Consider the following 27,016-nt stretch of genomic DNA (forward strand, 5'->3'; position numbering starts at 1 on the left):
GAAGTGCTTTTGTTTCTCTGCTATTCTTAGGCACCTCATCTCTGCTTCTGACTTCAGCTTCATCATTTGCTGCCATAAACCTGGGATTTCTCTGCTCCTGGTAGATAGTACTAGTCCAGCCTGTCTGCTGTGTGTGTATACAGAAGGATAGAGATTAGAAGAGGGGAGGATAACACAGTCCCACAGTTGTGACCCATACTCAGAATATCTGCTATGGGAGTCAGTAGAGGTGAGGAGGACATAATTGGTAGAGAAATGATCTGCATTTATACAAAGCCTTTCTTGTACTATGGTATTAAACTTTGATAGTTAAATCTGATTCTCCAACTTGATTTGGAGCAATTTTATGAATATTAATTGGTTTTTGTTGTTTGGGTTTGTGTATGTGTTAAGTCATTTCAGTTGAGTCTGAGAATCCCATGGACAGAGGAGCTTGCGAACTACAGTCCATAGGGTTACAAAGAATTGGACAAGACTGAAGGGGCTTAATATGCATTCATGAATATATACAGTCATGTCTCTATGTCTGTGATTATATTCTGAAAATGCACATAATCCTACTATTTATGCAAGCATTTTATTCCTACTAGTCAACTGAGAGTCATCTTCATTAAAGAGATAGTTTGATGTCTCTTAAAAATACAATGGGGAAAACATTGTCTTATTATCATTTGTAGACTAATTACTTGTGCTTATACAACTATCATTTGGTTAATATTAGCAAGAACAAAGTAATGCCGAAGATGAGAAATGACACTTCTGTTAGTAGAACATGTCAACCTGAAACTGTGTGTTTCCAGCTCCCCTGATATAATAAAATACTCTGAGTAGACATCTTTAGCAACAGACATGGGTGAGTGGTCCTCCGAAGAATTATCCTCCAAAGAGGTTTTTATAGACAAGAGGACCCTTGAGGAAACCATCACAACTCTTTTCAAGTTAATGCTGTATGAAAGCCTTAAATTTTCAGTTTCTAAAAACTTGTATTTGTATTTGAAGGTCAAAAGTGAAAATGTCAATCCCATAATTACCTTCTTTTGTATGTGGTAAAAATAATACAGGAACTGCTGAAGTCATCCCTTTATAAAAATCATCTTATCTTTCTAATGAAAGTGAAAGAAATTAAAAGTGAAAGTTGCTCAGTCATGTCCTACTCTTTGCAACCCCATAGACTTCAGTCCGTGGAATTCTTCAGGCCAGAATATTGGAGCGGGTAGCCTTTCTATTCTCCAGGGATCTTCCCAACTCAGGGATCAAACCCAGGTCTCTCTTCTTGCTTTACCCACTGAGCCACAAGGGAAGCCCAAGAATACTGGAGTGAGTAGCCTATCCCTCTCCAGTGGATCTTCCTGACCCAGGAATCGAACCGGAGTCTCCTGCATTGCAGGCCGATTCTTTACCAACTGAGCTATTAGGGAAGCCCATCTTTCTAATAAACATAGATATTAAGTACATTCTTGGGTGACATCCTGGTTAAAAAACATCCAAAGTAAGAACCTTATTTCTTACAACTGATCACTGAGCTGTTCACCCCTCAAAATTCAATTCAATAATCATATGACTAATGTATCCAACTTTAAATACTTTACATTTTTGCATATTATTTGTGCTTTGTATGACTGTAGAAATTAATACTTATTGTTATGTGGATTTGGAAAAATCTTGTGTTCCAAGAATAAGGCAGTAGAGCTGTAGTCTTGATTTCACCAGAGGGAGTAGGATAGGTGGGGACAATGTCTAGTTCTTGCTTTATTATCAGTCAGTTCTGGGCTTTATTAAGTCCCTACTTGTTCATTTTCCTTACTGAGAGACCTAGGCTGGGATGGACAATATTTAATTAGCTCCTTATAACTCTAGTATTGATGTGCTTTCTTTCGAGAGGGGTTGCTTTCTTGATTTTTTTAAAAATTGAAGTATAGTTGATTTACAATGTTGTATTAATTTCATGTGTGTATCAAAATAACTCAATTATACATATATATATATATTTCAGATTATTTTCCTTCATATATTATTACAAGGTACTAAGTACAATTCCCTGTGCTATACAGTAGGTTCTTATTGGTTATCTATTTTATATATAGTAGTCATGTGTTTTCTTAACCTATGTTATCTTAGAGAGAGAATAGTCATGTTCTTGATAAGCAGTAGTTTTGTTTTGTTTTGTTTTCTTTTCTTTTTCGCTACACTTACCTGACTTGTGGGATCTAAACTCTCAGACCAGAGATTGAATCCAGATCACAGGAGTGAAAGCCCAGAATCCTAACCAGTTGACCACCAGGAAACTCCCAACAAACTATAGATTTTTAAGAGGTGTTGGTCTTTGTTCTGGCTTCCCTGGTGGCTCAGAGGTTAAAGCGTCTGCCTGGAATGCAGGAGACCTGGGTTCAATCCTTGGGTCGGGAAGATCCCCTGGAGAAGGAAATGGCAACAAGGTGGGTAATTGATATATGGGTTCATTTTACTATTTACTTTTTTGAATGATACTTTTTAGAGAGAGAAAGAGGGACATAGCTGAAAAATAGTGGCAATGATAAGGAAATGCTGCAAGGAGAAGATGAAACATCTTCATCCTAAAAATTGTGGTATGTTCATTCTTATGGGGCACCTAAGCATGAAAGGTAATAGAAGTGATAGGATGTACTAGGAAGCAGAAATAGAGAAACTGGAAAAGCTTGCAAGTCTCCTTGAATCATTTCATTTGAAATGCTTTATCATTTTGTTGTGAATGCCATATGAGATGTACTTAGAGTCAAGTTTAATGAATATACATTACAGAGATAAATGGTTCATGAATTCACCATCATTTTGGATTATGCATTATTGCTCTTTAAAATCATTAGTTTGGAAAATTGAGATTTGATTGTAATTTGCAATTTCTTAGCATGCTCTGACTGGGCAAAAAAGGAAGCACTCTGGATAAGGGCCAGATTTCAGAGCAAAATTTACAGATGCAAAGTGCTTGATCCATAAAGTAGATAAAGTACATAATCTGCAATCAACTATAAAGTGTGACCATGGACATGGTTGGTGTGAACCCAAGCCCATGTGCCCAAAGCACAGTGAGGCCAAACCAATGGGAACATCAGAGTTTCGAGCAGAAAAAGGTTTATTAATCACAGAGGCACCAGCCTGGAAGATGGGAGACCCATATTGATCTCAAATCCATCTTGCTGACTCACTAGGGTGTAAGATTGTTAAAGGCAAATGGGGAGGAGAAGGTCTCTATAATCCTGAGTTCAGATAAGATGCGGCAGACTTTCTGGCACCACTTTGTGACTTCCTTTGCCCCCAGTGATGGTGGTTGTTCTACTTGTTCCTAGTTTGGTCTAGTGATCTTCAACTTTCCTCTAGAAGAGAGTAGAGACAGTAGTTGAGGCATTTTGTTATCTGTTTAGGGCCTATGTGATGGTTCAGGAGTTTCAGTTCTCAAGTGACCCTATTTTTAAGTCTGCTTGGGGCCAGCTGGTTGAAGCCACAGGGTGTTACCTCATCAGTTTGGGTCCATAAATCAAGGCATCGGCTTAAGCTAATTATCACGGAAAAGATTATGTTGTATTTGCTTTCTCTTTAATTTTGAGTTCCCTCACTTCACAGTTTGGATCTGTTCTTTGGAACTGAGTGAAGTTCTAGGACTGTAAAGCCTTTTTTCTATAAACAGAAAGGCATATTTACTTGGGACTGTCTCTCAAGGTTCTGCTTGGTTTCAGTCCCCCTTTTCTTGGAAGCTCATCAATCTTGACAGGAATAGGAGTCGGACAAGAAAGGGAATAGAGATTAATCATAAACTTGGCAAGGGAACTTGATTTAAGGTGGACCTAGTTTCAGAAATACCAATAAAATAACCCAAACTTTGAGTTCTAACATCAGGGCTCATACATATTCTAAAGTCACTTTCTGTGCAGCTAGGTTTTTTCTAGAGATTAGTGCAATTTTTTATCTAACCCAAATGTTTATTGAGCAAAATTTCTTGTCCAGAACTGTATAAAGAGTCACTTGAGGACCTTTATGGTACAAGACTGTATTTTGGCATTTTGAAACTGAATAGAGCTTTTTACCCCTTGGGCCATGATAGGATATTTAATGTCACATAAAATCACAGATTCTTTCCTTGAAACCTGAATAAATCGGTGGTCTTCCTTTTAACAAAAAGGATTTTTAAAAAGGGCTATTATATTCCTCATTTGATGCTACAAATTCACTAACAACTCAACACCCAAGCCTTTAGAAATGTTGTATATACTTAGTCTATTTTTCCACCTAATATTCACTCCTGAGCCTGATGCATCTTTCTTTTGCCTCCTAAACTATGTAAGTCACTCTTTCCAAGTCACCAATGACCTCCTTGTCATAAAATCTACTTTTTTAGTCCATTTCTCACTTGACTTTGGGACAGTAGTTGATGCTGATAAGTACTCTCTTCTTTAGGAAATATTATTTTCCTTTGGCATCCATGACACTACTGCCCTCTTCTGCTCTTCTTTTTTCTGCTTCTGGGCAATTTAAATGATGACCTTTTAGGCTTCTTTGTGAGTCTATATTCTTCTGTCCTTTGCCTTCCTTGGGATTTTGAAGTAGGCTCCCTTCCCTTGCACTCTGTATACTTGTACCAGATGACAGTATTACTCTTGAAGCATCAGTCATTGTCTTTGTGATTTTCAAATCTCTATCTCCAAGTATGACCCATCTCCTGAGCTTCAGAACAATGTATCTACCTCTCATATTGAGAGTTTATATTGGTGTTTCTCATACACCTCAAATTCAACATATTCCAAATGGAAAACTTCATCTTATTCCCTGTGAGACTACAGCTTTCTTCTCTTCCAGTATTATTGTCTCAGAGCGTGGCACCACCACCTGTCAATTGCTTTTTGTCCTTGGTGCTTTTCACACTTTCTTCTTTCAATCAAATATCAAGATATGATCTCTTGATTTTTGCTTCCTCTTTCTATTCTCATTGCCATTATCTTTGCATTTCCCATCATTATCTTAGATTTCCTATCATTTCTTTCCTTAAATACTCCAATGGTCTCCTAATTAGCATATCTATCCTGGCTAGTTCTCTAGTTCACTTCCAGGCTCTTCTCTTAATTCCAAGTGGTCCTTCTCTAATGCATTTCTAATCAGGGCACTTCCATGATTAAACCGTGTCTGTATCCTGTTTCACTTAAGAATAAATCATGGCAATTATGTAACTTTGCTGCTGCTAAGTTGCTTCAGTCGTGTCTGACTCTGTGCAACCCCATAAACGGCCTCCTACCAGGCTCTTCTGTCCCTGGGATTCTCCAGGCAAGAACAGTGGAGTGGGTTGCCATTTCCTTCTCTAATGCCTGAAAGTGAAAAGTGAAAGTGAAGTCATTCAGCTGTGTCTGACTCTTGTGACCTCATGGATTGCAGCCTACCAGGCTCCTCTGTCCATGGGATTTTCCAGGCAAGAGTACTGGAGTCGGGTGACATTGCCTTATCTGTATGTAACTTTAAGAGTCTGTATAGTTTGGTCCATTGCCTAAATACTAAGGGCTTCCCAGGTGGAGCTAAAAAAACTCACCTGTCAATGCAGGAGACATAGGAGGCATGGGTTTGACTCCTGGGTTGGAAAGATCCCCTGGAGAAAGGCATGGCAACCCACTCCAGTGCTCTTGCCTGAAGAATCCCATGGATAGAGAAGCCTGGTGCACCATGGTCCATATGGTCACAGGGTCAGACACTACTGAAGTGACTTAACACGCACACACGCATGCGTGACTAACTACTATCTAGTCTCATCTCTTGTGATTTCCCTTCATATTTCAGGTCTTCACTTATTGAAATTCTTTCCATCCTTCTAGCACACTATGACTCTTCTTGCCCATAAATATGAATGTATATCCTCTTCCAGGAATACTCCCCTCCTACTCCTTGCCTTTTATTTGGCTCACTTCTATTTAACTTTCAGAAATCCTATTTTTTTTCCCCTCAGAAGCATTGCCTGATCCTTTAAACTAGGTGAAGTTAGGAAAGGAAACCATTGCAATTTGTATACCCACTATGATAACAATTATCAAGAGTTGTTTCATTTTCTTTTATGTGTTGGGGTAGTGGGAGACAGAGACTGTGTACTCTCTAGGGTAGAAATGATATGTATTTGCTTGTGATTACATTGCACCCCTGAGCCCCCGTGACTGATAAACTGTCTGACACAGTTTTTCAGTTCATACTTGCTGAATGACAAATGCAGAGAGAATAAAAGTCATTGTACGCGAAAAGCAAGAGGCAAGTCATTTCGATATAATGGCAAAGGATACATTTTCACTTATATGTTTATTCCAAATGGAGTAAATGGTGTACCAATGAATCTGGAGGGGACTCTATGGAACGTTTTATGTTGGTGGCTTGCATGGCTCCTGACACATGACTGCATCTATAGAAGGCAATCAATAATCATTGAATTAAATGTTTGCAATGACTTTTATTCAAATAAGGGAAGGAATTAAGCTCAATACGTGCTGTTTATTTTTGGATCCACTAAATATATATATGTATATATATATATAAGATTAAGGGGAGCTGTGGTGGTAAATATTAGAATGCAGGCTAATTTGGGGGATAATTTCTTCTTCAGCTTTTTTTTTTAAATTTACCACTGCTTTCATTCACTTTTATTTTCTAGAAGTTACATACTTACATCAGAAAACATACCTTACTATTTATCTATTTCAACAAAGTATCAGATTTAATATAATGCATATGTACCAAATTTAATATAATGCATATGTATCCGATTTAATATAATGCATATGTTCTAAAGTTCATCCAAAGATATTAATAATGGAAATATCAAACAAAGATTGTTCCAGTCTGATGTGGTTATATGTCATTAATTAAAAGGACAATATTTTCTTACAAACTCTATACTCATTGTTTATTCCCTAACTCAGGAATAGTACTATCCTGTTGAAAAAACTATAAAAACTAATGTATTTGACACTTTTCTCTCCCTCATGACCTATGTTCATTTACCTCTTGATTAGCTCTCAAATTGGTCTCCTAGATCCATTTTCACTGTCGTTAATCTAGTCCAGGCTATTATCTTCTCCTGCCAGAAAATTTGTTACAACCTGCTAAGGAGTCTATCTACACCACCATGTCCCCTGCCAGCTTACTCTCCACTCAGCAGCCAAACCAATCTGATTATGCTCTGCTTAAAATCTTCAGTGACTTCTCATCAACCTTAAATAAGAATGGCCCACGCTTCATGTATCTTCTGACTCCACAGTGCTACCACACTTAATATTTAGATGTCATAAGCTTATATATCAATTCCAGACTTTTCAAATTCCCATCCATCTTTTCACTTATGCAATAAGATAGATATTTTTTTAAATGAATATGTTGGTATTTTACCACAAATACTCTCTGATAGGGTGAATTAGTCATCCATTCAGACATTAGATTTCAAAATTTGAATAAAAATACTTAATCCTACCCTCTGACTGATTATAAGTTAACATAGTCTTTCCTTTTGCCCACATTTTTGGATAAGTTCAAGGGCTCATGTGCTTTCTTTATGATGCTTGTAGATTCTACAGTGTAGATGAGCAGAGATCCCTGAGGGAATAAATCACTTGTTCAAGAGCACATAATGAGAGTACATAGAAGAGATCAGTCATCTTGCTTTAATGTTTTTTTTTTTTTCATTTGGATTTTGATGAGAATAGGGTATGTGCTTAAGAACTGTCACTTTTTAGGACTGAAAGTGAAGAATCAAAGAATTAAAATGTTACAAGGTGTGCAGTTTTTGTCTATGGTAAAATGTACCATCTTGTTGAGTAGTCTATTATTTTTGATTTCAAAATGCAAAATAGAATATAAACTGGGAAGAGAGGGAGAAGGAAGGTGAGACTTGAGTCAGAGAGATCCCTGAGAGGAGATCATTACATTAGTGTGGATTTTGGTAAAAATGTAAATATATTCAGTACTCAGACATTTATTTTTCCCTTCATAAATCAACACTTTACATTTAATGTCATTTTAAAAAAAGGTCCTTAAAAATAGCTAAGTATTATAAAAACAGATCAGAAATGCAAATTACATAGTTAAAATGGAATCAAATTTATACTTTTATAATGACCTAAGCAAATATGGATATAAATTTTAGTCTTATCAAGCATATGTCTCAAAGAACAGATACGTATAGATACTGAAAAAAGGACTTAAAGAACATAAATAAATCACTCTTAAATATGGAATAAAGATCATATACCTTACTAGTAGCTTATTCAGAAAGTATTTTTAATCAAGTGAATTGGGAATGAGCTCTTTTTTTCAATGGGTAGTATTATGTAAAAACAAAAATTCGACTGAATCACTCCCAGAATATATTCCTAGTATCCTTCTAAATTTGGGTGGAAGAAATTATTATGTGCTTAAAACTGAAGATTTCAGAGAAGGTGTCACCATGTTTAGACTTGCTATTTTAGAGATCATCATGAACAATGGCCAAACCCTGGTGGGTCAGATAGGAATATTTTAATTTATTGAAATTTCATAACCATTTTGATAAAAGTAGAATTAATCTTATGGAGAAATTCTTACAGATATTTTAATGACTCCTTTTAAAAATGAGGAGCTAAAGATACAAATATCTAAAAAATCTCATGATTATTATTTACAAGTTGTTGGGAAATGAATATAAAGTTAAACAGCAGCAATAAGACAGAAGACTTGCCAAAATGTGGTTGAGGATCATGTATGATGAAGACAGAAAAGAGTATCTTGAATTTGCCAGGCTTCACAGAAGAAATAAGATTTAATCAATAGCAGAATTTTGCTAAGAGAAGTGAGGAAGGAAGTTAAAGACAAAAAGCATGAAAATATTAGGAAATCATTAGAGAGCAAAGTGTGAGAAAGAGAATGGTGGTTACAGATGAGGGTGGGTCACTTGGTAAGCAAAGATCAGAGAATCAAGGCTTTGGAGATCTTTTGGAATTTTGCTTTTTATGTTCATGAAATGGAAGCCATTGAAGAATTTTGATCAGAGGAATAAAGTTTATTATTGCATACTGTATGCTAGGATGTTTACACCATTATTTCATGCAGTATCCATAACCAATCTTATAATGTAGGTACTGTTCACCACACTCACTTTGTATATGAGAAAACTGAGGTGCAAAAAGGTAAAGAAGCAAATTACGGCTCCACAAACTTTCAGACCCAGCTTTCAATATAGCAGTTCAATGCCACAGGTGGGTCCTCTACCTCTTCTGCCATACTGCCTTTAACTTTGATAGACATACTACACAGAGGAGAAAGACAGAGAGGAGGAAAAGATTGGAGTGAGGATGATCCCTAAGGATGTCACAAAAACAAGGCCAGACACGGAACACTGTGGGAAAAAATGGGTGGGGCTTGGATTGATTGCCTGTCAGTGAGATAAAAGGGAAGGGAGGAAATTAGGACAACACTCAAGTTCTGATTTTTTTTTTTTTTTTTGGCTTCTCTGATAGCTCAGTTGGTAAATAATCCAATGAGACCCCATTTTGTTTCCTTGGTCCGGAAGATCCATTGGTGAAAGGAGAGGCTACACAAGCCAGTATTCTTGGATTTCCGTGTGGCTCAGTTGGTAAAGAATCTGCCCGCAATGCAGGAGACCTGGGTTCCATCCCTAGGTTGGGAAGATCCCGTGAAGAAGGGAAAGGCTACACACCCACTCTAGTATTCCGGCCTGGAGATTTCAATGGACTGGAGTCCTTGGGGTCGTAAAGAGTCAGACACAACTGAGCGGCTTTCATTTTCAAGTTCTGATTTAGCAACTGTGTGGAGAGCGTCCATTTTACAGTAATGGAGAATGCAGGGAGCAGACTGAAGGAATAATAGAGACAAGGAATGATGAATTCTACCCAGAACACGTGGAGATGGAGATGTCAGTCGGATGTTTAGATAGGGCATTATGTGAGGGCTGGAGCACAGAAGGGGTGTGGCATAGTAGTGAAGAGAGCTGTGTTTGTGTTAAATCACTTCAGTGGTGTTTGACTCTTTGTGATCCTCTGGCCTGTAGCCTGCCAGACTCTTCTATCCTTGGAGTTCTCCAGGCAAGAATGCTGGAGTGTGTTGCTGTGCTCTCCTCCAAGGGATCTTCCTGATCCAGGGATAGAACGCGCATCTCTTAAGCCCCTTGCATTGGCACCAGATTCTCTACCACTAGCGCCACTAGCACTTAGAGGCAAATCTAGACCACTAACCATGACTAAGTGTCTGGTTACAGTTAATTATTTAAAGTGATGCATGTCAATGTATGGCAAAACCAATACAGTATTGTAAAGTAAAATAAAGTAAAAAAAAAAAATACTCTAACACAAAGACTGCAAAGCCTACCCCGTCTCACACACATCTCATTCCTATACTGCTTTGTTTTCTGTTCCTATGGCATTTAACCCCTATGTGTTATAGAAATTAGCTTTTAGAATGTCTACTTTCCTCTCAGACCAAATGTAAGAATGTAGACTCTACAAGGGAAAGTATTTCTTTCTGGTTCTTTGTTTGGTCCCAGGTGTCTAGAATAATGACATTGTATTAAGTCTCAATATATATTTGTTGAATAAAGGACAGTTTATTATTTTTCCCACTAAAAAAATAAAATAAGTAAAGTGATGCAGTAGAGATAGGGGACTAGTGTTACCAACTATTGCTCTTACTGTGAACCAAACGCTTAATGTCTTTTTCTGCAAAACAGGTTAGGGTCGGAGGGGATGGGTAGAACAGACATTTGACAGATACCTTTGGGGTTTTATCTTTATATTTTCTTGAAAACTATGCACTGTGTTTATTGTATAAATCCTATCAGCAGGTAATCTGGAATTTTACATAACTGACCACAAGGGGGAGAACTCTAATTCTACATTAAGTCACTACAACTGCAAAATAGCCTTAAAGTACTTGCTATTTTCAGTTGGTGTTAAGCTGTCCCATTTCCATTTCCTCATGGAAGTTTGGGTAGTTCTCTGCTAGAGATAGATTTCACTGAATTGAAATGTGTTGTGGTGTTAAAGTTATGATAAAGTCGCTGAATGTAAGAATCTCTTTGTATTAAGCAATAATTCTCCGGGAAGGAATCCAGATGCTTCTTTAATTAAAATGAAGACAGTATGAATTTTAAAATTCACTCTGGGAGGGTTTTTCCTTCCAAATAACATTATTTCAGTTGTCCTTCAAGAAAGCTATAATCTTTCTGAAAGTCTTTGGTTGCACTGAAACAAGCAGAAAGCCAACCTGTCACTCTGTTGCAAAGTTATAGGTATCAAAGCAAATGGATTAGAATGGTGCTGGCCATATAAATGTCGTATGTTCCTTGACTATATATGAGTACATGTTACATGGTCATTGTTATATGGACAGTGAACATTGTATGTTCAGTATTTAAATGCTCACTTTCTTTTCAGTTTAACTTCTGTGCCTTGGTTTTATGTAAAGTGTAATTGTAAGGAAACTATAATTCTCATTGGGGTGAAAATTACCTTATGAGACTTTCTAATGTTTAATGAGCTACATTTTTGGACTTGATCAAATTAAATTACATTTGTAAGATATGAGTATAGTATTTCTGCATTTTATCATTATACTGAAACAGACACAGCTAAATGAGTGTTGTCCCCTTTAAAGATATAATATTGCTGAGCTCTATAGGGCTCTCAATAATGCAGCTGTTATTGGAAACTTATTTGTGCTTCCCCTTGGAGGCAGTGTCACACCCTTTTAATATGTTCGGTGTCAGCAGATTTTCCTTTGAGAGGGAGTTCAATATTTAAAAACAAGTCTTTCTATGAATGAAGGTTGAATATTAAGTGAAAGTAGCTCAGTCGTGTCTGACTCTTTGTGACCCCATGGACTATAGCCTCCGTGGTATTCTCCAGGCCAGAATACTGGAGTAGGTAGCCATTCCCTTCTCCAGGGGATCTTCCCAATGCAGGGATTGAACCCAGGTCTCCCATGTTGCAGGCAGATTCTTCACCAGCTGAGCCACAAAGGAAGCCCACGAATACTTGAGTGGGTAACCTATCCCTTCTTCAGCACATCTTCCCGACCCAGGAATCAAACCGGGTTCTCCTGCATTGTAGGCAGATTCTTTTTCAACTGAACTATTAAGAAAGCAGGTCACCAGTCAAATTGGAAGATATTATTTGGGATCCAAAAAACTAGATATCACTAAGATATTTTAACTCCCTTTGATTTATAAACCTCCTTATCTGTCATAAAAGAGTCACATAATGTTTTTAGTAATGATGCTGTCACTGAAATGAGTTTAAACTCTCCTAAAGGTAACTATTTTCATATGAATAAACTCATTCTAAAATGTTCACTTAACAAATAAGTAGTTTTATTTATACTCGCTTTGTGCTTATTTTCCAGTTTTCACAAATGATACTTCAAAAATCCTTTAAATGTAAAATAATAGTCTACTGTAAATCAGTGTTTTCATTTAGACATTTTCTATAACTTCTTTCAAAAATGACTCAGGTTTTTTATGTTTTTCTTTGACTAGATGAATTAAGTTTCTGTCAGTATGTTTCACACCAGAAAGTATTATAGATCAATAAAAGGTCTATGCTAGGAAGTCTCATGAAGTAATTTTCACCCCAATGAGGGTTATAATTTCCTTACAATTTCACACATCTTACTTCTGCTTCTATACCCAGTGACTAGCACAGTGCTTGGTCCCCTAGTAAATATTTACAAAACATTAGTTGCATACATGAATGAATAAATAAATATGTACATATATAAATAAACAAATATATATATAAATACACATATACATATATATATAAAATATACATATAAAATTATTCCTGTTATATATTTGTGTTCTAGACTGCTATTATAAATATCCACTCAAAACTTGGTAGCTTGAGTCAACACAAGAATTTCTGCTGTTCACAGATCTACAGTTTAGACAGGGCCCAGTGGGAACAGTCCATCTCTACTCCACTCCCGCACACGGTGTCAGCTGCTCTGGCTTGAAATCCAGGGTTGGCTGGGAGCCTAGAGTCTGGAATTACTTGAAGGTTCACTCAGTCACATGTCTAGTGGTGATACTGGCTGTTGGCTGGAACCTCAGCTGGGGATGTTATCAAGAAACCTGCTTGGATTGCTCACAGCATATTTTAGGTTCCATTCAAGTGATCAAGGCAAAGTGCAAGGCATTTTTAAGACCTTGGAGGTCACATTGGATCACTTCTGTTGTAGTGTTTGTCTAGGCAGTCACAAAGGTCTACCTGATTTCAAGGAGAAGGGACTCAGAACCCACTATGAGATGAGAAGTGTTTAAGGTCATATTGTAAGAGCATATGGGGTGAGATATATTGCAGTGGTCTTTTTTTTTTTTTAAGGATATAATGTGCTGTACTTTTATATACTCAGATATGTAGTTTTACTTGTAAACTACTTCTGTTCACTTTAGAAAATATTGTTCCCAAACAAAATTTACCCTGTTAAATGGATTCATCTGCTCCAATGAACATTTATGGTTCATTTTCTCTTTCCTGCTTTTGCTTGTATCTCTTCTCTTAAATATGCTCATCTGCCCTTCAAAACCTCTTCCTCACATATATTCAAAGACTAAGACTGAAGCTTACTCGCTTTCTTTTTTTCTTCCCTACCTCTCTTCCTTTCTTTACTTCTATTTCTTTCTTCTTCTGTTTGTTTTGTGTGTGTGTGTGTGTGTGTGTGTGTGTGTGTGGGTGTATGTGGCCTGGAAAGCTTTTACTCTAAACTAATTTTGTCAAGTAAACAGTATCTAATAGGTGACTTCTCATGGTTCAAAGAGTAAAAAGCATGTTGTTGAATATTAGGTGTTTAATATTTACCAAATTGATAAAATGTTTGTAAATTATGTATTCTTTCTTAATTTGAAGAGTTTTTTTTTCTCTAAAATATAGTTTTTGTTCTTAAATTTAAATGAAAGGAACTTCAAGTTCAGCTTAAAGTGAAAAATGCCATTCTTTTTCTAAATCTATTTTACTAAATTAAAAAAATAGGAATGGTCTTTCCTGAAATTTGATTCTGACAGGGAACAAATTATCATATTTTCTGCACATGACAAATCTGAGGTGAGTACTGAAATGGCTTTTTTTCCCAAAAAGTAACTGAAATAAACAGTAAAAACGGAAACTAATATGATATAACAGTATTTCTTCTATTCAGTCCAAAGTCTGTTTCACAGGATATTGAAGCAATCTGGGGATAAATATCACTGAAGTAGTAAGACACTTATGTTGTTTAATTGCTTAAAGCAGGAAATTTTAAATAGTGCAAAAAAGCATTAACCTTAGTAAAGGAAGGGGGAGACCAACTTGAAATAAGTTATATAGGAATTGCATATAGTTAGTTGCTATCCATGGAGAAGGAAATGGCAATCCACTCCAATATTCTTGCCTGGAAAATCCCATTGACAAAGGACCTTGGTGGGCTACAGTACATGGGTTTGCAAAAGAGTTGGAAACAACTTAGCAACTAGAAACAAACAAAGAAAACAAACTTGAACCTGACCAAACCCCTTAACCTTTTGTTGTCTAATTTGTAGTTTGACTTGTGGTTTTGGTTCCAATTGCCAATACATATTTATTAACTTTCTGACTGTCCCATAGTTACACAAAATTTCTGTGCTGTTCATTCGAGCTATATTAAACAAGGATGTTGACACTTCTCCAGCTACAATGAACTTACAATCAATGCTTTAAAACAATTGTTTTGAACTTAGTTAATGGGGACTTCCCCGGTGGCTCAGTGGTAAAGAATCTGCCTGCCAACGTAGGGGAAAAGGGTTTGATCCCTGGTCCTGGAAGATCCCACATGGCACAGGGCAACTAAGCCTGTGCGCCACGACTATTGAGCGCACACTCCACAGCCCAGGAGACACAGCTGCTGAAACTCCCATGCCCTAGAGCCTGTGCTCTGCACAAAGAGAGGCCACCACAATGAGAAGCCTGCATATTACAACTAGAACAGCCCCCACTCAGCACAACTAGAGAAGAGCCCGAGCAGCAGTGAAGACCCAACACAGCCAGAAGGAAATAATTAATTTAAAAAGTAATTGCTATCTAGGAATGAAATGGAAAAATAACCAATTTGTTCATCTTACAAAGACTTTCCAAGGGAGGAATCATCCTAACATATCCCTGTCATAAATGTCTGTCCTGTGAATGGTGCTCAGTAAATGATTTGTATGAAAGAATTCAGTGCTTTCTGACAGTGTATTTTTTAGTCATTTCAAAAAACTATTGTGTTCTTTAGCTTTATAATTGCCTCAATGTTCTTGATTATGTCATCCAGAATATGAGAGTTTGAAACTATTTTGAAAGTTTAGGTTTTGTTTTCTGAGTTCAGGGATCATACATATAGAAATTACTCCCTCACTTGAGCTGTTACAGTTTTTCCTACATACTGCTACTGTAATAACAATCACATATATCATATGCCATATTTTGTTTTATACATATTCACCTCCAACTTTAGGTTGCAACCAACTGAAGGGTTGTATTTTTCCCTGAAATAGTATACTCTTAGAACACATTACTATGTGGTGACAGCTTCTCACTGATGGTTGAGAGAATGAATGAGAATCTGAATCTAGTGTTTGCCCTCTTTCATCTCTATTTTTCATTAAAAAATTAAGTTTTTCCATCAATATGATATAAGCCTTTGAGAAACTTATAACCTTAATAAAACCCTTCACCATTGAAAATAATGTGTTGAATTTAATATTAGACCAGATAAATGTTCACGTTTAATTCAACATATTTTTTAAAGATTAATCTATTACCTTTGTGTAGATCTCCATGTTGTTTCTTTTTTAAGGAGAGAATTTTAGGCATATTTTCCTTTTATTTAAGTAGCATACATTCCGTAAGAGATTTGACCACATTGACCACATCATCTCTCTTCATCCTAGAAACGGGAAGGAGCAGGCCATACCACCTCAGAATCTAGGATGATATGTATGGGTTTATTGTACATGTTTATAAAACCTTCTGGGTCCATTAATTCTGCAGAGTTGCACAAGTACTTTATTATTTGTTCTGGGAGGAGTAATTCGGGTGCAGCTTGGTGCAAACTGTCTCCTGGGCCTTTCGGGCTCACTTTCACAGTCTTGAACAGGTGAAGAGCTAGTTTGTGTGTCTGGATGAGGAATTCTGTCATGACCTCTTGCAGGGACTGTGTCTGTGTCACGTCATCTAGGTACATGACCGGCGCTTTTATTACTGAAACATGCCACTGCATAAAGAGCCTTGTTGGGATATTGTGGGACATGACTATAATCTTCATTCCTTGAATAAAAAATTCCATGTCATCCTTTTTATGGCTCAGGTAATCTAAAAGAATTTGGTACAAAGTACCACTGGAGGACTCCAGGATATGCAGAATCGAAGTAGGATATATGAGCAACAATCCTGTCACTGCTTCTCCTAGGTGTCGTTTCAAAATTGACTGAAACAGTTGTTCATAGTAGTCAGCAATATCTTTTTTTTCTATGTTTGCTGTTATCCTGGCCACGAGGAACATCCTATGAAGAAGGAATTTCTTTAGTTGTAGTCTTTGCTTTTCTTCCTGAAATTGCAAGTAATTGCTACGTGGAACTTGTGGCATTAGAGATTCCAGTGGCAAATTCTTTTTGTTGGTCTTTCGGGGATGGCTTCCGAAGGACATGGTGAGTCTTATTTATTCTGCCAGATGATTCCGTTTTTTAGCTTATTGCAATAGTTACATTACCAGGCTACTTCTTTGGTGATAAACTCATTTTTGTTTCTTGTGACCATAAAAAAAAAAACAACAAACTTAGTTGTTCAAATGCTTCCAAGTGTTATCAATAAATAGTATCTTTGAAATAAAAGAGACTGTTGAAACAAGAATCAAATTATAGAATTTTGTTTTAAAATTTACAATGAGATAACTAGCACTCATATCACAGGAAGGAACTCTCCAACAAACTGGGTGGTAGGAAGAAGATGGAGCTTAATCTAGAATAAGTTCACTGTATCATTGTTTACACTAGTATTATTATTATTTTAATTTATAGAATTTTTTTCTCCCCATCTTGAACCATATATATACACACACACAAAGATGAATGTATCCACTGATATTAACAGTGAAAGTGAAAGTGAAGTCTTTCAGTCGTGTCCGACTCTTTGCGACCCCATGGACTGTAGCCTATCACGTTGCTCCGTCCATGGGATTTTCCAGGCAAGAGTGCTGGAGTGGATTGCCATTTCCTCCTCCAGAGGATCTTCCAGACCCAGGAATTGAACCCGGGTCTCCCGCCTTGCAGGCAGATGCTTTACCATCTGAGCCACCAGGGAATCCTGATACTGTAGCCTTGGCATTACATTAAAATGTCTTTTCATTTATATAATGGTAAATACAGATTCTTTTTGGTCAAACGTTTTAAAGGATAGCTTTTATGATAATTCCTCAATTTATACATTTAACTGACCAATAAATTTTTAAAAATCTGGGAATCTCTTAACTACTAATTGGCTTCTTTAACCTTTACTCAGTACAGTGAAAGTTAATAGTATTGCTTGGATAATTAGAGCGAACTTTTGAAGTAAGTAGTTTGGGTTCTTTTTTTAAACTCCTATCAATAGACCTCAGAAATGGCTTTTTTTTTCTTTTGTTGTTGTTGTAGGGGTGAGATAAACAATTCTGTTACTTTTGACTTAGTGTTCTTACCAAACTTTCTCTCTTCCCTGCAAGTCCATTTCTTTCTTTCTTCAAGTGCCTCTCCCTTTTTCCTGTCCTCGAGGTCCCACTGGCTCCGTCACTCTTGCAACTGCCAGTGTCTCGGGTGTTCTCAGGTGCCCTGTGTTCCATTCTGGTTTCCATGGTGCCCTGGGAAATCCGAATGTCAATGGTATTAAAGGGCCAAAGTACACTGGCAACTCAGCTAGATGGTGGACCTGGAAATCCCAGACATTTTCTCTTCTTTTTGTCCACAGTTTATAGAAGAGGAAACCAAAGCATAGATGAGTGCTGTACCTTGCATGCAATTAGCTGAACTTGATTTCTACATGGAATATTAGATTATAGAATTTTGCTTTAAAATTTCTTTTTAACCTTTCACTTTCAGTTCAGTTCAGTTCAGTTCAGTCGCTCAGTCATATCCAACTCTTTGCGACCCCATGAATCACAGCACGCCAGGCCTCCCTGTCCATCACCATCTCCCGGAGTTCACTCAGACTCACATCCATCGAGTCCGTGATGCCATCTAGGCATTTCATCTTCTGTCGTCCCCTTCTCCTCCTGCCCCCAATCCCTCCCAGCATCAGAGTCTTTTCCAATGAGTCAACTCTTCTCATGAGGTGGCCAAAGTACTGGAGCTTCAGCTTTAGCATCATTCCTTCCAAAGAACACCCAGGGCTGATCTCCCTACTTTAACACTCTAAATTACTTCTGCTATTTTTCTCAGTGCATACCTTTATGCTCTGGAGCCAAATGTTTCTGAAGAAACAATCTCCCAATGTCCTTTTGTCTTTGTAAGACAAGGAGAACAGATTAAATACCATTAATTGGTTATTACCCTGTGTCATGAAAGCATCTAGTCAAGAATATCTGTGCTGTGCTTTGTTGTTTCAGTCGTGTCTGACTCTGCAACCCCATGGACTATAGCCCCCCAGGCTCCTCTGTCTATGGGGATTCTCCAGGCAAGAATACTGGAGTGGGTTGCCATACTGCCCCGCCCGCCCCCCCCCACCCCCCGCCACGGATCTTCCCAATCCAGGAAATCCCCCCTAATAGCATACATTGAATTAAAAGTGAACACTTCTTTCATTTAAATTTGATACCTAAAATTTAAATGTTACCTTCTGAAAAACCGATAATGTAATATCCTTGAGATATAAAGAGAGCTATATCATGAACTATATTCACTTTCTTCTTTGACTGTTAGGAAACCTAGAGACCAATCTCTGGCTTCCCAGAGTGATAAGGATTGATGCTGACCTTCAAATCAGGATGATGTTCCCACCCCTACTTATCTGCTATGCCTGGTCTAGTTTTATTTTTATTTTATTTAACCCTCACTATTTTAAATTTATTGTTTCAATTTACAAAATTTATTTTAGATGACTCAAGTCTGTTGTGAAAGCAAGTCAGGCTATAAATAAATAATCAAATATAGGCTATCCAACTATTAGGATGCTACTCAGGACTTTAGACAGCTTTGAATGTGATTCATGGAGAGTATTCATTTTGTTCATTTGTAGCAAGTATAATTAGAGCTGCCAATTTTTTGCTTTGACAATTGGCAAATTCCTTTTGGCAAGTTTGATTTCACTTTTGTATGGGTGTAAGAAGCAGAATATAGTTTATTTTGAAATGAGTACTGCCAATTAGCTTTTTTTTTTTCCCCTAAGAAATCTTTTACCTCCTTGTTATTCTTTTTGCCATTGATCTTTTATTTCTTTCATTAGCATGGTTATCATTTCTTCAACATCTCTTTTGGTTCATGACTAAATTTTGGCATACACTTCTTATTTCAGAGGCATAGGTCTCTGCAAATTGTAAGAACCACCCCATTCTGTCTGCTCCCCAACCCAAGCATGCTTGTTCCTTCTCTGTTCATCAATCACACATATTAATAATTTTCATCTCTAGCTGAAAATTTAGAGCTTTCCCCATATCTTCTCTCAGAACCCACATACCATTGCTATTCCCCTGCCCTCTTTCCTACAGCTGTGTGATGTGCTCAGTCGTTCAGTGTCCAATTCTTCATGACCCAGGGACGGTAGCCCGCCAGGCTCCTCTGTCTAAGAGACTCTCCAGGCAGGAATACTGGAGTTGCCATGTCCTCCTGAGGGGATCTTCTCAACCCAGGGATCCAACCCCGGTCTCCTACATTGCAGGTGGATTCTTTACCATCTGAGCCACCAGGGAAGGCCCCAAGAACATCTAATTTTGCCAGGAATTTATAGAAGAGGAAACTAAGGTATGGAGTATGCAAGTACCTTGCACACAATTTAAATATGCTCTCAATAGCCTCCGTGCTCTGTCTACCTGAGGTAAAGAGAAGATGAATTATTCTGTCTTTTCATCATCACAGGGTCATTCTTTGCTCTTCTATGACATGAAAGTTCCACTACAAATGGAAGTTAGCATATGGTTTTAATAAAGTAAATTGAAAGGAAAACTCCTACATTATACCTGTGATCCAAAAAATTGATGTACTGTCTTTAATTTCTCACTCATTTTGGATTTATCTACACCTTTGATGCACCAGATAATATGAGTTTCACTGTAAGAAAAACAAATGTGGAAAATACCTGGTTGCTAATTTTAGGGGTTTAGAGTCCATTGGGGTGGAAGATGTCTATGAAAAACATAATAAAACCAGACAAATGTTTGTGCTTTAGAACACTAAGGCAGAAAGGATGGCTGGGATTTCTTAGAAAGTTTAATGAGAGAGTTCGTATTTGGGCATGGCCTTCAGGGAAACAACTGGGGAGTGGCTGTGTGTAAGTGTTTTGAATTCATTACTTTACAATGTCAGGATTAGCTGAACTTGATTTCTACCTGGAATGTCAGACCCCACTCTAACCTTTCATTTGTGCTCATGTACTTGGGAAACAGAACACTCTAAATACCTTCTACTGTTTCTCTCAATGTGTTGACCCATCTATACATTTAGTGTAAGAGAATCAATGGTCTAAAAAAAAAAAAATGGCTAACAACTTGGGTAGAACTTTTCACTAAGCTTTTTTTTTTTTTTTAATTGAAGTATAGTTAATTTGGGCTTTCCAGGTGGCCCTGTGGTAAAGAATCTTCCTGCCAATGTGGGAGGCATGGGTTCAGTCCCTGGCTTGGGAAGATCCCCTAGAGTAAGAAATGGCAACCCACTCCAGTATTCTTGCCTGGAAAATTCTATGGACAGAGTAGCCTGGCAGGCTACAGTCCACTGGGGTTGCAAAGAGCTGAACAAGACTGAGCAAACACGCATGTGGTACATAGTTGATTTATTTTTACAGTAGTTCAGGTATACATAAATTATTAAGTAGACAAAACATATTTGATTTAGCAGAGCAAACCAGAGTAAGCTTAGTTACCAAGAGAATACTTAGGTGTTTTAAGATTTATAAAAAATAAAAGGGAAACTAGTTTAATTCTTGAGTGTTTTTTCTCTTGGCAAAAACATTATGGAACAGTGTTTGGTAATTATTTATCAAGGAGATTCAGGCTAGAAATACTTTGTCATTTAGTATAAGCATTTAACAGATGTCTAGTCTTTGTAGAACAATATGCCAGACAGTGTGGAGGTATTCTTGTGAGTCAGATATTGTACCCGCACATGAAAAACTCAATCCTCTTACTGGAGCTTAAAGTCTACACAATTACATTTAATACAGGGCTGGAGAGAAGAAATACTACAGTAAAGACAAACAATGAACACTGAAAACACAAATGCCAGAACAATTAAATGTTGCTGGAAGAATAAGCAAAGCCAGGCATGCAAAAAGTGTGATTTGTATGTCTGGTGGGTGGTGGTGGAGTAGAGATGGGGGTCAGGGAGGGTTTGGAAGAGACTGTAAGCTTGAAGCATAGAGAACAGAAGACATGCATTCACTTCATTAAGAAAATGAGAATAGTCTGGCTTGACTAGAGTAGTTCTCAGACCACAGAACCTGCAGGTTTGTTAAATTGTTGATTCCTGGTCCCTAGCCCTAAAAGGTGTGAGTTAGTCTGCTTAAAGTGAGGTCCACTTAAAGTGAGGTCTGCTTAAAGTAAAGTGACTTTCTGACAGGTTCTCCCAGTAGCTCTGTCTATTTCACTTTAAGGCAGAATGGTCTGGCTTGTGGTGATTTAAACCTTGGCTATTAGAGACATCTTGTGGAGAATTTTTTTTTTTTTTTAAGCTGACTCCTGTTCTTATTTAATTAGTGTAGAATGCAAAAGCCTCGCCTGGAGGAGGTTTGCTGGCATAGACTTGAGGGTAAGCAGAAGAAGGGAGTAGAAAACAAGAAACGAAGTTGCATCCAGTGTTTGGAGAACCCGGACACATGCTCAGAGGTAGGAGAGAATGATTGAGCACATGTAATCCTAACTGTGTTTTAGAAAGTTGCCTGTGAAGAGAAGAGGAGTTAGAGGTGTAGGATACTGGAGGCAGCCAGAGCCCTTTTCAGAATTCTGCAGTTGGCAAATTAGTGCCCTACTGTCTGCCAGTCGACAACTTTGGTTTAGCTTTCCTGGAAAGCAATTTGATGGTATAGCTCACAAGCTTAAAAACTCATAATCTTTGATTAAGTAATATGTCTTCCAGATACATGTCATAAAGAAATAAAGAAATAAAATTGACAAAGATTTTAATGTAAAGATGGTTATTATAGAATTAAAAGAAAACTTTGAAAATTGAATAGATGTATTAATTATGGATTACTATGGTGCCCTGAAACCATCTGAAGAATATTTTAAGTGGAGGGAAAAATGGCATTCTCTAAAATAAAGAATATAATATACAAAATTATATGTACTCTGTGACCCTAATTATATTTTAAAAATATAGAAACCAGAGTAAAGAGAAATCTAGCCAAATGTTAAAATTAGTGGAATTTGGTGGTGATATTTGCGTTGTATATTCATAATATTCTAAGATTGTCTACATTATTGTTCTGTTTAGAAAAAGAAATTAACACTAAAAAAAAAAGGGCTGTGGTGATGGTTCGATGAAAGGTAATGTACGTTTTGTTCTGCTTGTGACTCTGGGCTCACTTATCAGCCCACTGATGGGTAGAATTCATAAAATGTTGGATCCTGAATCAGGCTAAACAAGGGGTGTTTGGGCCTAATGACTGAGTCAAGATAGGAAGACACAGAGATGAAAGATGGAGCAGTTATCAAGACACAGTGTAGGAGTCCAGAAAAATCTTACATGAAGAGAAATGTTTGCATAACTAGCCTAAAGCATACTACTGAGAGAAAGATAGGTCTTTAAAAATTTTAGCTCATATGGACAGTTAGAATTTCAACTAAAGGAGTTGCTGAGATGGAGGAAATATGCATGTCCTCACCAAGGTTTTCATGACTTAATTGGACGAGAGACATGAGAGATGCAAGGATATAAAGATGCTCTGTGGGTTTGAATGTCAGTAACTACAAAGTCTACGCTTTTTTTTTTTTTAATAGAGATGGAGGATAAAGGAGGAAACCTAGATTTTGGAAGAAAAATAGTTGGTATGTATTATGTTGAAATGGAGTTGCCATAGAAAGATGTAGGTATAAATGCAATTAGAATCTGGAGAACTGAGGTCTGGATTGTGATGCAAATTTGATAGTCTCCTACATTGAGGGAAGAGTTGAAACCATGAGAACCAAAATGATTGTGAGATAATGAAAGGAAACGAGACAGTGTAGGTGGACAAGAGTACCATGTAAACCTAACTTTAAGAAGTGGGCAAATGGGACTCAATGAAAGAGGTGGCAGAGCATTACAGGTGCAGAACAAAGGACACGCAGGGCCATGAAGGTCACTATAAGAGAGATGTATAGAAGTAGATGGTAGAGTAAAATTCTAAAGAGGTAAAAAAGCTTGAGGACTGAGGTGACCTACTAATATCGGCAATTACAGGTTTCCTGGAGCCTTAAAAAAATAATAAAGTGGCTGAGAGAAACCAGTTTGCAATTGATCAGTTAGTCAATGTGGTCAAAGTGTAGACCACTCTTCAAAACATTTGGTGGTAAAGAATGAAAGTATCTGATAGTAAATTATAGAGGAGGAAGATTATAGGGTAATTATGCTTCAGTGATCCTAAGTTTTTTCCTAATAAAAACTAAAATGCTGTCTTTTACTAAATTGCTGTTGTGTCCAGCTGGTAAAGTGGAGTCTGAGAATAGAATCCATGTGTTGTATGCTTTGAAAATATTTTAGGATCATCCCTTGTAACAGAGATGTCGGAGACTGCTAATAAAACTAAACTCTGAGCTTTGTTACTTTTCCTCCCTTACAAGATTTATTTTCTGGTTATTTGATGTTTGGAAGAACTCCAAAGATACATGGCTTGCTTAAACTTGCTGTGTGCTCTATGTCAGGTGACATTAGCACAACAAATCACAATTTAGTTTTTCAAAAATCTCTGAGTAATGGATCTTTGAGTATCAAATATCTGAGTATCTTTCTGTACACAAAGATAATTATGATTCACTTCAGTTTAGTTTCTCAGTCGTGTCCGACTCTTTGCAACCCCATTGACTTCAGCACGCCAGGCTTCCCTGTCCATCACCAGCTCCTAGAGCCTACTCAAACTCATGTCCATCATGTCGGTGATTACATCCAACCATCTCCTCTGTTGTCCCCTTCTCCTCTTGCCTTCAATCTTTCCCAGAATCAGGGTCTTCCAATGAGTTGGTTCTTTGCATCAGGTAGTCAAAGTGTTGGATATAATTATGATTGGAGTAATCTTTATAATTTCAGTACAAATATTTACTCTGGTCTATATGTTATATTTATTAGAACACAGCATCAATAAGCTAATATCTACTTTGGTTCTTGCTTTTGGTTTACCTCTGATCAATGTGCTATGGGGAATGAACAAAATGAACTCTAAACAAAGTTCGGAGTTGAGAGGGAACTTAGAATTGCTGGCATAACAAATTCCTCTTGCTGTTAAGGAAGACATAGGACAAAGAGGCAAATTAATAATATGACACTCCAGTTGCTTATCTTATAGGAAGGATGACAAGAACACGTGTACATGAAATACTGAAAGAGGGAAATGATATTTCTTCCTAGAGTACTTTTGAGGAAATATGATAGATGTTTCAATGAGTAAAGTGGTGCTAGAGCTATTCAAGAAAGTTATAGGAATCTGAATTTAGTGATGCTCAATAGAGAACCATCACATATTTTTACACAGGGAAATAATATGTGGGTGCCACATTTAATGGTATTAATAACTGTATTCAAGACGTTTGGAAAGGCACAATTTTAGAGTCAGAAATGCCTGCTAAAATATTGTTGTATTCCATAAATGTAATGAAGAGTTAGGCTACAATGATACTTTTTAAAGCATTTCTTCCTTGGGAACGCATGTACACCTGTGGTGGATTCATGTCAATGTATGGCAAAACCAATACAGTATTGTAAAGTAAAATAAAGTATAAATAAAATTTTTTTTTAAAAAAAAGCATTTCTTTTTAAAGGGAGAGTATTATTATTCCAAGTCTAAGTAAATCATATATATTTTAAGTAACCAGAGAAACAATGTAAATAGTAAAGGAAAGAATAGTGAAATATTTTTAAAAATTGGCTGTCCTAGACATGTAAATGGATTTTTGTTAATTTAGCAGCAAATCTTTGTTATTGTGCAACCTTTTCAGCCCATGCTGAATTCAAAGCTCTTTTGCTCATTCTAACTCAGGAAAATTTAATATTTCTTCAGAAACATACGAACAATAGCAGTTTTGGACATTTCAGAGCCTTGTGGGATACTAAATATCATTTGTTTTAATATATGTGATTATAAATGTCACTTTATTTGTGAAGTGAGTTACAGAAAATGAAAGCTTACTAAGGTGACTACTTTGAAGGACAAATTCCCAGAGTCTTCAGTAACACGACAGTGAGGGCAGTGTAGGCATCTGGTCCTCCATCACCGTTTTTCAGTGTTGGCATCTGCTGGAGATGCATAAAAGCCATTTTGGCCCATGCCTCACTTGTCATTATACTTCCTTGTTTCTACTACAGAGACCTCTCAGCTATATATATATGCCACTGTTGACCTCATAGAAAAACCATTTCAATATGGGTACTTATTCTTGGAGGGATCCTAGGCAAATCTATCCTGGACTTAGTGTGTTGTTGTATGCTGAAATATTGATAATTATATTGTGCCTCTTTCAGCCTTGAGAGGCTCTGAGGCTTACATTTTGTAAGATATTGGCTGAACTAACTAGAAGGTCTTAACTCCTAACCCAATAGGATCTAGTTAGTAGAAATAATTATGATTTTTGTGTGATTATTTTGTATTCTGACAAAACTTTTCAATTGACTATGCCACTCTTGTTCAGTTGTGATATACTCAGAAAAATCTAGCTATTGTTATAAGATGCCTTAAAACATAACTATAAATACAAAATTATCTGAATCATATCACAAATTTTAGGATCAAATATAGAGGTCCTTTGGGTTACCTACTCCTTAGAATTATCAACTCTTTTGGCCAAACAACTTTTTGTTTGTGTTATAATTGCTGTGATTATACCTGTTTACAATGATAATTTTTATTAAATTTTATTTTAAAGTCTGCACTTTTTGGTTTTGACTTGATGAGAAGGGTAACTTTGTTTTCATCATAAACAGAGCTGAAGGTATAAGATTACTTTCATATCTGGCAGTTTTATGGAGTCTTTCACAAGGTAGAGAAATAGCCTGGCCTAGTCATTGCTTGACAAGTTAAATCTCTATTCCACAAAATATTATACCTAATTACCATGGGACCATATTCAATTACCATGGACCCATATCTCATTTGTGTGTGTGTATGTGTGACTTTTCAGTAAGACAGCACTATAGTTAAAAGGAAAACATACTTTTAAGCTTCATCTCTTGACTGAAGGCTCACAGGATTGTGGGGAGTGATATTTAATGAATTTCCAGATGTGAAGACAAGTAGTGTGATCATCCTTAGTTGTTAGACTTTGCTTTCAGTGATATATTTAAGGATCAGAATAGCCTTAGATTTTTTATAAGGTCATTCTTTAAGATCTATGTCTCATAAAAGGAGGAAAATTGTTCTAGGTCATGTTTTTATTGTATCCAAAAAAAATACTGGCTAGTACGTATCCCCTTTGCCTTTAACAAATTGAATTAAAGAAATTAAAAAATGTAATAGCCTTTTGGAAAGAAGACAACTTTATACTTATAAGGTAAACTTTTAAAAAGAGGATCTTTAAAATAAAAATCTTTTCAGGGATAACTAGAACATACTCATGCTCTGCAAAATTTTAAAATTAAATGATCAGATTGTGACAGGTATTTTCTACTTGACTTATTTGT

The 27,016-nt window shown here is 36.9% G+C and overlaps 2 protein-coding genes across 2 annotated transcripts in view; one reads left to right on the plus strand and one right to left on the minus strand.

Moving 5' to 3' along the window:
• Positions 1-27,016, plus strand: part of ZNF804B (zinc finger protein 804B) — a 576,957-nt gene that overhangs the window by 24,938 nt on the left and 525,003 nt on the right. The gene's annotated exons all lie outside the window — the stretch shown is intronic.
• Positions 15,922-16,680, minus strand: TEX47 (testis expressed 47). Its single transcript, XM_069588818.1, has one exon. It carries the CDS (start codon positions 16,678-16,680, stop codon positions 15,922-15,924), a length of 759 nt encoding a protein of 252 aa, XP_069444919.1.

This window comes from Ovis canadensis, chromosome 4, assembly GCF_042477335.2.
Source record: "Ovis canadensis isolate MfBH-ARS-UI-01 breed Bighorn chromosome 4, ARS-UI_OviCan_v2, whole genome shotgun sequence".
In the NCBI taxonomy this organism is placed as follows: Eukaryota; Metazoa; Chordata; class Mammalia; order Artiodactyla; family Bovidae; genus Ovis; species Ovis canadensis.